We start from the raw sequence: 13,885 nt of genomic DNA, 5'->3' as shown, positions 1-13,885 counted from the left end.
CATGAAGATATAGCAGTTTCAGTACATTATTTAAAAATTATTTAGAGACTAAATCATTTTTATTTATTTATTTATTTATTTATTTTGACTAATAATAATACTTCAAATAATAAAGTCGGCGCTTTAAACCATTCTTTAATCCTGAATGAATATCTTTTGACACATCTTTAACTGTAATGGCGTCACTAGCTTCTTTCAGAGAACGATTAAATTGCTCCAAGTAAATTTCAAGCTTTTCTCAATTGACAGCAATCTACCAGTGGTGTATTTGTCGAACTCACCAGTATATAGTGGTAAAACTTTTATTTATTTTTTTAACGGTCAAATTGCAAATCTATTATTAGGTACTAGTAAATGTGTTTCGCAAATCTATTATTAGGTACTAGTAAATGTGTTTCGCGGACTATATTTTGTGCTTATCCCTTCTCCTGTGTTCAAACCGTCTGCGTTATTTATATTAAATTCGTGTTATTCAATGTCACATGTGTATCCTCTGAAACAAAAGCTGATTTGATTGATTATAGTGTAATTATGTCCTTAATCAGCAGCGAGGCTATAGGATGTGAGAGTTACAGTTTACAGTTGAATTTAAACTACTGCAGTGCTCTCGATGCTCATCCATTGGGAACTGAACAGCAACCTAGTACATCGCACTAACCACTAAATTAGTGGTGGTGGCTAAAAACGAAAGTCAAATGTCGAGCATTTATGCCTAATGATGGAGAAGAAAGTTCAACATTCCTATGTAATTTCATGTAATGACACATACTAAACAAGCTACCCCTACCTTTACGGGATCGAATTTTTAGAATTCAAGTATATTCGATTTTCAGTCAAAGCCTTCACACAACAACTTGCGTACCTGTACAATGAACAATTTAAAAAAGCCATTCTCTCTGCCTCACATTTCTAAATTCGTCCAACTGAATAACATATTCATAGTCTGTGATCTAACAATTCAAAAGGAATATATGATAATATCCAAATATGCCAATGTACAGTACTTCTTCTGCATTGAAGTTTCAAAATTTATCAGATATTCTTATACCATGCCACGGGAACTGTCACCATACCAAATTATTCCAATCTTTGAAATAGTTTTGGCACTATAATGAAATCCATATGGAGACGTTTTCTTGTACTTTTACTAGACCAAACCTGTTCGGCAAAGTAAGGTTCTAGATACTTTTCGGAAGGATTCCAGTTTTCATAGTTATTTTCAAATATCAGTAGCTCATTCCTTATTTGGTCTACATACATGAAACAAAAAACAGAATATGCAAAATAGATCAAAACTTCATAAAAAATGTGACTTAAGCTTATTAAAGAAACAATTGCTTAATGGAATTATTTACAAGTGGTACCTTACGACACGTTGGTGTGTCGCACAGCACCATAGGATATATCACGAAATATTTGAATTTATTGAAGTAATTAGTTAGAATTATATGTATTAATGAAAGAAGGAAACAACCAATTTTATTTTTTTAGACACTAGATCCTCTATAGGTGTGAATTCTAAAGCAGACAAAGAGTGGAAAAGTTACTGACTGGACCGGGACTCAAACCCGAGACTTCCGGCATACTGTGCCGCTACGTTAACCACTATGCCATCCAGTTCGCTTCTCAGAAGAGCCCACTCACTCTCAATGTCGGTGCTCTCATCTTGAACCACGTGGATTGTACCACAGACCCCTGCTGTGATTGGACAATCCAGTGTCCATATACCAAGCACTTTATGACGGTTGTAATTTAATATGTATTAATGAAAAGAGGAAACAACCGATTTTTTTTACACATCAGATTCTCTGTAGGTGTGAATTCTATAACACACAAAAAATGAAAAAGTTCTGACTGGGCTGAGACTCGAACCCGGCATACTGAAGTAACAATATAATGTTAGTTTATGATAAGACAGAGAGCAGAGCAAAATTTATGAACTGGTATTGATCAGTAAATCAATGAATCATTAGACAAATTTGTTGTTTTAAGCTAAGTATAATGTGCTAGTACTAATAGCTCGATTCTACCTAGTAATTATTGGGTGCAACCAATTCCCATTTCGAGAAGTTAAGGCAGGGAGGCTTAAAGGTAAGTGAGATTCTCTTTGCAATCATCAAAATAAAAAGTTAAGCTTTTAGTTTATTATTATTATTATTATTATTATTATTATTATTATTATTATTATTATTATTATTATTATTATTATTATTATTATTATTATTATTATTATTATTATTATTATTTAAAAAAGAAGAAGAGATACTACGTTTTCAGAGATAATCTGATAGATACAACTAAACAATTTTCAATGAGTAAATAATAATTGAAAGAATTCCGAACTCTAGATCATCTTAAATTTCATAGGAGAAAATAATCTATTCTTGTTTTCTTTTTATATTTTAGGAAACATATGCTTCAAAAATTAAAACATGTACACTATATGACGTATACTAAAAATAATAAGTTAGTTTATAACTCACCTCATTATAGTAAGACCTGCGATACCATTTAAGCATCTGTCAAACACTCTTATCAATCCCAAATCCATTGGTACATCTAAAAAAATTTAAATAAATACAGGATAAGATGTAAACTTAAGTAGGATGAAAGACATATCCGTGAATAAATTATTACATTTTGTTTTACATATATCTAGATACTTGTTAGAAAGTAAGCACCACATAATAGAAGAGGGCAAAGTTTACATAAATCAGTTACAAATGGAAAGAAATGTTTATTAAAAAAAAAAAAAAATGGATCAGAGCATAACGAATAAATAAATGAATTAGCCAAATATAATTTAATGGAAATATTTTTAAATTATGGGTTTCATAAATAACTACAAAACAAGCAACAAATTGATAACAATGATAATAATATATAAATTATACTTTTTATATAATAATGATATGAAGAAATACAAAGTACAGATTGCTTTTATTCTTTTCTATACTTTAGGATATGTCTAAAATATGGTGATAAATTATTTAATTTTGCTTAGTTTTTGTTTTTTTATTACTTTATTTATTGTAAGTGATAGTTTGGATTTGAATCCTTGTGAAGTGAGATATAACCTGTGAACAGATATAATGAGACATTCTTCAATTTTATTAAATAGATGGATTATAATTCTTATATTTTGAAAGAAAAAAATGAAGATTCCATTTTTAACAGAACAAAGTGCTTTACATTATACAATCTTCCTCTAACGAAGTTTGCTGCTAGGCAAATGTTTATCTAGTTCTTAACATATTCTCTTTCAGTGGAGAAGTACAAGCTACAATTTAAGGCTATACCTATCATAAAGTAAAAATCTTTAAAAAAGAAGAAGAAGAAAACTTGCGCTCTATAACTATAAGAGTGCAAGAAAGTTAAGCGCTACTGGGAGGCTGAACATAAAATGAAGATTTTCAAAATAAGTATTGTGATTTAAAAATATATATATATATATATGGTGCAAAAAATATGAATAAACATGTCAATGAAGTTTTATATCACCGTAATGTGTTACACCATAATAGATATGGGTCTTTCAGAGTATAAGAGCACCAATCCAATTACCAAAGTTGTGAGAGAAACAGACAGTTTATACGGTACGCTTAAGTACATGCAAAAGTTAACATTGTTTTTAATATTATAAGAGTTATTTACAATATCTGGACATAAATCTTTTAATCTTTGAAAGGAGCTTCAGATCTTCTTCTTCTTTTTCTCCTAAGTTGGCGAGCAACGTAGAAATTTTAAAACTTTTCTCTCTTTTGGGAAAGCTGTTTTATACTTTGATAATGCCTCTTCTTCAGAACTGCATCTAGATATTCTATCCTGGGTCTTCCTCTTCCTGGTTTTCCTTCTGCCTTTCTCTCTGCCAACACGGTGATCCAATCGGAGTGCCGAATAAGATGGTCAAGTATACTGTTTCTTCTTTTTTTTCTATTATCTTCATGATCTATCGTCCTTCATTAGCTTCCTTTAGTACGTCTTCATTCCTTTTCCTTTCGGTCCATGATATGCACAGCATTCTGCGCCAACACTACATTTCAAATGCTTCCAGCTTGGATATTTCAGCTTTTCTCAGTGTCCACGTTTTTGATCCATAAAGCGCCGTGCTTCATACCAGAGTCTTAATAAATCGTTTACTAATGTCCAACGACACATTTCTTGGTGTTAGCAGTCCTTTTTCCTATTGAATGCTTGTTTAGCCTGCGCTGTTCTTGAACTTATGTCTTTTTCACTTCTTTCATCCGAGGATATTAGGCTTCCTAAATAGGGGAACGTCTTAATGTCTTCGATTTTCTCTCCCTTTAGCTATACATTTGCCCTTTCAGATAGAGATTTTAATAATAAAAATATATCTAAAATAACCAAACGTAAACTTGATTTCTTTAAGCACTGAACACTCCATATATTTCGCCAAAACATATAGGATAAGACATATTTATCCATCATATGAAAAATACGCGCAGTATACACACAAGATTAACCAGAAGGTATTTGGAGAAAAGACCTTCGGTTAGGTTGAGAAAATAATAGAAGGCTTACAAAAAGCAGGCTCTTACTGGAGAAAGTAATACTAATTATGGACACGTTAGATTTGCAGGAAGCAATAAATCACATACTATAATGTGTATGTTTCATAAAGCACCCTATCTCAATAATATTGAGAATTTTTAATTTCGTGGTTTTTGCATCTACTGATAAATTTCAACAGTCAATTAGAACTATTTTCATGAATTTATTGAAAAAGTTAAAATTCAGTCACCTTTCGCATGCACTTTTTGAAGTGTACCTGGAATGTCTGGACTTTCAAAGTAGGCCCGAATAATCTGCCCTGTCTCCTCTTCTTCAGTCTTTAAACTAAACAAAAATAAAATTAAAAATTATTAATGACTGCAATGAGAAAAGAATTAAATATAGAACAAAAGATAAGTTTTGCAAAATAATTTAAACAGTATACTATTTCCAAGAACAAAGGATTAAATGTGTAACTGATATACTGAGATTCAGAGTTATTTATCAATTTGTTTCAGTGCTATTTTTAGGTAATCACATTATTATTATTATTATTATTATTATTATTATTATTATTATTATTATTATTATTATTATTATTATTATTATTATTATTATTAACATAACAAATTGTAATTGTTACACGAAGAAAAAAAATTAGAAAAAAATATTCGTATATCGTGTAATCAAAATAACCCGGGAAAAATATTAGATTTATTGCTGACTAATATGGGTAACAGTTCTATGCATTTTGACGTTCCATCACTGCCCAAAACTGATTGCTTCCATCTTCCATTTATGTTTTAAAATCAATATCATATACAAAAATGAACATAATCCTCTTTTTCAATTTGACATTTGTAATTTCAAACAAGCAGATTTCCTTCTCAACTAGCCAATATGCTTCAGATGGTCTTTATTCTTGTCCAATTCACCGTCTAACCTTAAGATAACATGATTGATTTGAAGATGCATCCTTTTGAGAATGAGGAATATGTCGAGAACATGAACTACATTTCAGTAAATAGTACAGTGCGTTCAATTTAAAAGCAGTACGCAAGGTATATTTGAGTCTTGTTTTTTGTTGTTGTTCCGTTATGTTCATTGTTACAGGAAAAGTTTATTGCAGCGGAAGGGAGGGAACGGGAGGGGACGAGGAGGGAGGAAGTGCTTCATACCGCATTTAAATTGAACGCACTGTATTTTCTAAATATTAAGTAAATAGGCAGAATAATTTTATTATTATTATTATTATTATTATTATTATTATTATTATTATTATTATTATTATTATTATTATTATTATTATTATTATTATTATTATTCGATCATCGTATGTTTTCATCATACTAACTAATTAACCAACTAACTCTATGGCCTATGGAAACCGGAGGTTCAACGCTGCGTTCACAAAAGCTCTCCACTGACTTCTATCCTTAGCTAACTGGAATCAGTTTCTCCTTTGTATTCCTATCTCTACGAGATCCATCTTAATATTGCATCCCATCTGCTCCTAGGTCTTCCTAATGGTCGTTTTCCGATTGGTCTTCCATTCAAGACTTTGAAAGCGTTTCTACTTTCTTCCATTCTAGCTACATGACCTGCCCACCTAAGCCTCCTAGACTTGACGACCCTAACGATGTTGGGTAAACCGTATAAATTATGTAGTTCCTCGTTATGAAGTTTCCGCCATTCCCCATTTCCTTTCCTCTTGGGTCCGAATATTCGTCTCAGAATTTTGTTCTCAAATACTTTCAGTCTATGTTCTTCCCTCAGTGTAAGTAACCATGTTTCGCATCCATATAGAACAACAGGCATGATTATCGATTTATATATTTTAAGCTTCAAATTCCTCGACAGAATTCGCGACGACAAGAGATTTTGAACCGAATAGTAACACGAATTCCCTGCTTTTAGTCGACATTTAATTTCTTCGTGGATATGATTTTCCTCTGTTAATATTGATCCTAGATATTTGAAACTATCTACTTTATCAAAAGTATTATTTAATATTTTAACGCATCTACAGAGCGTTCAAAAAGTCTCTGAACCTGAATTGTCACACATTCAAAGCAACGAGAAAATTATTTTACTCAAAATTTATTATATTTTATTTCATAAAAGCACTATGTACAGGGCGTAGCATATACACACATATTTTAACACATATTTTCACAGCAAATGTTGGAAATGTCCCCCATGAGCCTCCAAACATTTCCACTTTAAGATTCAGGTGTATAAAGACTTTTTGAACGCTCTGTATAATTTGCTATATTACGGTCCCGACGCACTTCCATGTATTTAGTTTTCTCTGAATTTACTTCTAAACCCATGTCCCTGCAAGCGCTTAATAAGATCTCTGCATTTCTTTCTATTGTTCTCCTATCATCCCCTATTAAGTTTACATCATCAGCATATGTCATAACATGGTGAATACTGTTCAACTCTAGGCCCTGGTTGTTATCTTTGATTTTCTTTATAGCGTATTCCAGAACAAAATTAAATAATAATGGCGACAACGCATCTCCTTGTTTCAGGCCATTTTCGACGTGAAAGCTCGTGGACAAAAATTTTCCTACTCGGACTTTACTTTGGGATTCATTTAAACATATCTTAATTAATCTAATTAGCTTTCTCGGTATTCCAAGTTCTGTAAGAACGTTGTATAATATTTCTCTCCTAACCGAGTCGTACGCCTTTCTAAAATCAATAAATAGTTGATGTACCGGGCTACTGTATTCCCACTTTTTTTCGAGTATTTGGCGAATGGTAAACATTTGGTCGATAGTTGGTTCTCATCATACACGTTATTTATATCTGAATCTGAATTTCTCCATTCTTATCATTTATCTACGTATTTTGATGACCTATTTTCCATTATCATTCCTTCCTTTCTTCATCATCTCTTTCGTAGGTATTTCATCAGACACGGTCTTTCGTCCCGTTGTCTAAGTCTTGGTTATGTCTTGAGTTTATTAAAAGCATGTAACCTAATTTTTTATTTTTTTCAATAATCTGAGGCAAGGACGACAATTCTGGAGAGGTTGGGGGCCCCAGACCCCCCAATGCTAATGTGGCCCCCATGTATTTTTATGAATATGTGTTTTTTATATGTATTTTTCAGTGCTATATGTATTTTTTTATGAATATACAATATTTGGCATAATTTGACTTCAGTTTGTCTTAAAATCCTCATATATTCCTTCTTAGACCCTTGTCTGCAAGTAGATAGGGAATGGGGATTCTGCAGACAAATTTATTATTAGACCATTTTAACTATATGTCACCCTATCATCTCTAATAACTTCCAATCTACCCCTAATAATTTTTAGCGCACTCCCTATCCCAAATAACTTCTATCACATCTCAAATAACTTCTATCTTACTCATAATAACTTCTAATGCATTCTATCACTAAATCTAGTTATAAAAATCACTAAATCTAGTTACAAAAAATCACTAAATCTAGTTACAAAAACAAAAAATCACTAAATCTAGTTACAAAATCTGGTTATAACCGATTTTGACTTCAAAAAATTACTAAATCTAGTTACAAAATCTGGTTATAACCGGTTTTGACTTCAGAAATCATTAAATTTGGTTACAAAAAATCATTAAATCTAGTTACAAAAACAAAAAATCACTAAATCTAACAACATTTAGCAAGAATAAACAATTGCATTTTAAACTCTGATACATACTCTTTTAAATGTCGTTTGAATTATCAAAATCGGATAAAAAATAACGAATTTAGCATTTTGCCGCCTGTATTTATACAACCCAACACAGAAGGTTTGTGCACACACACACACACACACACACACACACACACACACACACACACACACACACACACACACACATTTACAATTCAGTTTGCTTGAGAGAAGCATGAGCATATATGTACATGAGATTTATAGTCTCTTTCTTTTTCCTTCTCCTCACACCAACATACATATATATGCATTAGCCTCCTCATGCCAACAGAACTTTTTAGCTAGCACTCGTGAGATGGAGCAGTATACCGATGACGTTGTATAATAGCTGTTAGACTACGTCATTGAATCCACAACAAAATATCTCTCGAGTCTCTTTCTCTCTTTCCTTCCCATCAACATTCAGCGATAAACTACATGATATGCAACACAATCTATTGAGTAGGTGAGTAACTTCTTAAAATGCCCACCTAGCTAGCAAATATAGCTAATACATTAATGTTCAAAAAAGAAAAAGTCAGTGTCTCCAACTCAATATATTTTTTCGGAACATTCCAGGATTTTAATTTTTCAAGATATCGCTTTAAAACATATAGGGATGAATTCACCCCATTACTAATAAATATGATAATTGTTAAAAATGAGTTGGCAACACTGATAGTCCCACCCCCAAATAACGTTAATATTTAATACCTCGGCCCCTAATTAACCGATTTCAAAAATTCAAACGGTAAATGAATACTAATAACATATCCAATTTTTTAAAATGCATAGATGGTTGCATAACCCACAGGATATGTTTCCCTTTTTCAATATCTCTACAAAATCTCTAAGTTAAATAAAATTGTAAGACTTTTTTAAAGAATAACATTTTCCCGAAAACTCAAAAATAAACCCGTAAAAAATTCCCGAAATTTCGAGTTTGCTGTAATTTCATCAAATATTAACCGATTTTCAAAATTCAAACGGTAAATAGTTTCTATTTTCTTATAATTTTTTCCTAACACGTTACTGGTTGCCTATGTATAAGGATAAAATTATAAAAACAACTTTTATGACTTAAAAATATAAATTTTACTTAAAACTAAACTATACATAATTACTCACTAACACCTATCAACTACACCACACATAAAAGTTAATTAAATTCTACCTAAAACTAAACTATACATAATTACTCACTAACACCTATCAATTACACCACACATAAAAGTTAATTAAATTTTACCTAAAACTAAACTATACATAAAAGTTAATTAAATTTTACCTAAAACTAAACTATACATAAAAGTTAATTAAATATGACTTAAAACTAAACTACACATAAATACATTTTAACTATATCTTATAATGCCCCCAAGCTAATGTACTTACACCACCCTCTAGTATATATCTTTTATCATCATTTGAATCTAATGCTAACTTATTTACAGCTATGGTATACACATCATGCTTACAACTTCGAATTAGATTTATATTTTTATATGTTTTCACATCATTGAATAGGGTTTGCTTATAATCATCAAATTGTAACTCTTTTGCTACTACACATTTTGTTATTCCTTTTGCTTTTTTCTCCTCTTTATTTTCAACTTTAAATGTATACATCTTTGATCTTAACCCAATAAACTCCGTCATTATTTTACCTTTGTTTTCATCCTTCATCTTTCCTAATACTTTTTTGTTTACTAGTGGTATTCCATATTGATTATCCTTTCCATAATCACTTGTGTCAAATAGATCAGCCATTTCCTTTAAGTCTTTGTAGAAGTCATCTGTATCAATTTCATATATAAAACTATCAGTATCCGTGTAACATAAGTCTATATCGATATCGTATTTAGGTTTCATAATATTGTAATGGAAGTCATACATTAATAGTTTTGACAAATCTAGCACACTCATACCAACATATATAGGTTTGTTGAAGGTCAATTTTTCTTTTTTCATATGTATCGCACACAAATCTTCAGTAAATATTGTTCTGTAATCAAAGTTCGGTTTCGCTATTAACTTTTCCACCCTCATTGGATCACATTCTAAGGTAATAGATGGCCTCTTTCTAATGTTTTCCATTGTTTTACCAAATACACTATTGTTCATTAACTTGTAAAAATCTTTCTCGAAATCATTCTTAGCTTTTGTTCTCATATTTGTATTTAGATCAATATATTCCTTTAACCAGTTTGATTGCTTGAACTCTAATACTCTATGAATTTTCTTTAATATCATCCCAAGTGACATATACAATTTTAAGTTTCTGTAGTGAATAACATATCTTTCTTTATTGTAAAGCGTTGTTAATAATTTTGAATGTTTCGATCCTGGTGGACACATATTTTCTGGAGCTAATGGTAGATCTGTATGCTTATCATGTAAGTATTCTGGATATTCTAAATCAACTTCTAATATGTAGCCAGTTTCTGAATCATCTGGAATATTCATTATGTTCATGTAAGGTTGAACCCATTTAAAGTCTTTGTAAGGCATGTATTGACTCATAGCCCATCCATATAAATTATTTGCATCTAGATAAGCTAAATACTTTGAAGGTTCGTCTTTGTTATAATTTTTCATATACTTATTATTTGCTTTTACATATCTCTTACTACATTGTGAAATTCCACCTCTTATAACTTTTTCTATCATTAATATTTTGTCATAGTCAGTTAACATTTCTAGTTTGATCTTAGTCATCTTTAACATTGAATCCCACGATAAACCAGGAGCAGTGAAATACCAAGCAGGATCTAAACCATATGCTTTTAAACACACATCTCTAAAACTTTCAAATACATCAGCTAATATTAATACATCTGTCTTGTTATAAAGTTCTGTATATTCACCTAGATTTTTAATATTGAATAACTTCCAAACATTTTCCGCATGCTCATAATCTTCATCACTGATGTGGGTTTTAGTAAGTTTATTAAAGAACATTTCTTTTGAAGGTAGTTTTGTTTCTTCTAATCTTTCAATTGAGTCAATATAATCATATGGGTACACAACTTTTTTAATTACTAAATCTAACAAATCATTAGGGAAGTACTTTGACGTTTCTCTATATTGTTCTTTTGTAAGGTTATTTGCTAGTTCTGCTAAACTCCTTGACATAAACCTAAATGAATTTAGAAATCGTAAATTAATTCCATTCTTTTTATCAACCTTCACATATTTTGAGTATGTTATATATTTTTCCTCATTATTTGCAATTAGTTTCATTTCATTCTTATCATAAGCAAGTTCTTTAACAAACAGGTGAGTATCATAACTACTTAAGTTGTGAATAAATACTGGAATAAAATTAGGATTTCGATAGCTTAAGTTACAATAACTGTGAGCTGCACCTCTAAACTTCCCAGTTAAATGATCATGATCTCTTACTTTTGCTTTATTTTTATTTATATCCTTTAAACATTTTCCTAATTCATGTTTCCATTCTTCTAACTTTTCAATCATGCTATCATTATCTTTAGCGAATTGTATTTTCTTATTTAACATATTTATTTGTTTTTCAATTGCTGGTGGTAAATCATTCAAGTTTCTCTCACATATATGACAACTATTGGAATTATTATATATCTCGTTCTCATCTTTAGTTAGGTTATTCATTTCAACTTTTTTGTTATATATTTTCTTTATTTCTATTGCTTCTTGTTTTAACTTCTTCACAAACACCTTTGCAGCATCTAAACCAATATAACTAACAGGACTTTTATACACACCATTTGAGTATTTGATATAATAACAGAAACTCATTGGTAAATGCTTTTGATACTTCACAGTTTTAGAACAATTACGGTCTACTTCCATTTTACATAACAAACATTCAAAATCGGCATATATCGTAAATGGTACTCTTAATGATCTATTATAATTTTGGAACTGTATTTGATTGTCATATGGTTTTGGAAGTTCTATTCTAACAGATTCATGCTCCTTACAATATAGCTCATGTTGTAATTGCTTCTCATTTCTAAAATGTCTTACCAAACATCTATCACAAAAGTACAATTTCTCCTTATGTTTTGTTACTTGACTTCTTATTAATCTCGATAAATCCTTTATCCAACAAAAATGACTATTATTTTCATCTTTTACATATAATAAATTGACGTGTTTATCCTGCTTATTTTTTGTGATTTGAAGTGGGTATATATTATATTCATCATCATAACTATATATGTTAATGGATATGTTACTTCTCTTTTCAAACTTTACTATATCTTTTAATTGTACAGGAAATTCAATACCATTACAATATTTATCATTCACAATTTTTGTATAGTGTGAAGGTCGTTGATATTGAGAACATCTATCAATAGGTTTTAAATAACTTGCAATTGAATATAAGAAACATTTATTATCTTGATTTTTAATATTGATTGCTGCTTTCTTATCTTTAATTGGTTTAGGAAGGTCAATGTAGGAAGAAGCTCGTAATGGTACATATTTATTTAGTCTGATTTCTAAATGTTTAATTTGATGTAATGTCTATCCTGATCCTCTACCTTGAAATTCCTCCATCTCTCTGCATAGTTTTTGTTTATCATGGGTTATATATTCATCTAAGTCAGTTGATTGTAATATTCTTTCATTCATAGTTTTAAAATTGCGTTCTTGTACTTCTTTATCTTTAATATAATCACAAATGAATACAAGGTTGACTTTTAATGGGTGGTGTTTTAATTCTTCCTTGATTTTGTTAATAACTACTTTCCCACTTATATTTAAAAACTTCACTGGATCTTTATATCCTCCTATGTTTTCAATTGTGATAGTTTGTAATCATTTCTGTATTGCTGTTTCCTTTGTTTCTACTTTAATTGGTATTCGTTGTGGTTTCGATTCTTCAAAAACATCTTGTTTAAATGGAAATATGTTTCTAATTTGTGATCTGTTTTGTTCATCTTCATATTTTTTAATACGGTCAATAAGTTCAGCCTTTCTTAATTTAGAATAACCTTTTATTCCCTTACCTTTACAATGGTTTTTTTAGTTCATCAACTTTCATTGTGTATATAACTTTCAATTCATCTGGTTCATTTTGATATTGTTCGATTTTTTTGATTAATTCACTCTTATTTAAAGAACTATAGTTACGGATTTTCTTGACTTTACATATTAGTTTTAGTTTTGTAATCGACATCTCCTTCATCTCCTCACCAGTAAAATTAACATTATTTATACTCATCTTATATGAAAAAATACTGTATCGTTTATTTATATATTTACCAAATTTTTTAGTTCATTTTCATAATATTTTTTTCATGTTATATATACCTACATTAGCATACTTATTTTTCCCAACACAACTGCTAATACTTGTACACTCCTGTCATTGTCTACATATATTAGTGTGTTGTGTTAGTATAGGGCTTTTATGGGATCACCCCATCAAAGTCATTATTAATATGATAAAAACTGAATCATTTTCATAAACTCACTCATCATCATAATTATTATTCACCTTCTTATCCTATTTACCTTTAATGAAATAACCATAAAAGATAACATTTATAATATTATATTACTTTTATTTATTTAATTATTATGCAAATTATTAAACCCTAACCATTTAATAAACCCTAGTTATTTAACAAACACTTTATTACCTTTTATGAAATAACATTTATAATATTATATTACTTTTATTT

The 13,885-nt window shown here is 30.1% G+C and overlaps 1 protein-coding gene across 5 annotated transcripts in view; it reads right to left on the bottom strand.

Moving 5' to 3' along the window:
* Positions 1 to 13,885, bottom strand: part of LOC145669201 (leucine-rich repeat-containing protein 71-like) — a 99,491-nt gene that overhangs the window by 31,855 nt on the left and 53,751 nt on the right. For 3 of the 5 annotated variants that reach the window (XM_081737528.1, XM_081737526.1, XM_081737530.1), the window contains exons 3-4: positions 4,763 to 4,857; positions 2,484 to 2,559 (exon numbers count right to left, since the gene is read on the bottom strand). In XM_081737528.1, the coding sequence (XP_081593654.1) occupies positions 2,484 to 2,559; positions 4,763 to 4,857 (171 nt within the window). The remainder of the gene's footprint in view (positions 1 to 2,483; positions 2,560 to 4,762; positions 4,858 to 13,885) is intronic. The other 2 variants (XM_081737529.1, XM_081737527.1) reach the window with 1 other exon arrangement.

This window comes from Thermobia domestica, chromosome 13 (assembly GCF_964235325.1).
Source record: "Thermobia domestica chromosome 13, izTheDome1.hap1.1, whole genome shotgun sequence".
Lineage (NCBI taxonomy): Eukaryota > Metazoa > Arthropoda > Insecta > Zygentoma > Lepismatidae > Thermobia > Thermobia domestica.
This window is presented reverse-complemented; position numbering and strand designations above follow the sequence as displayed.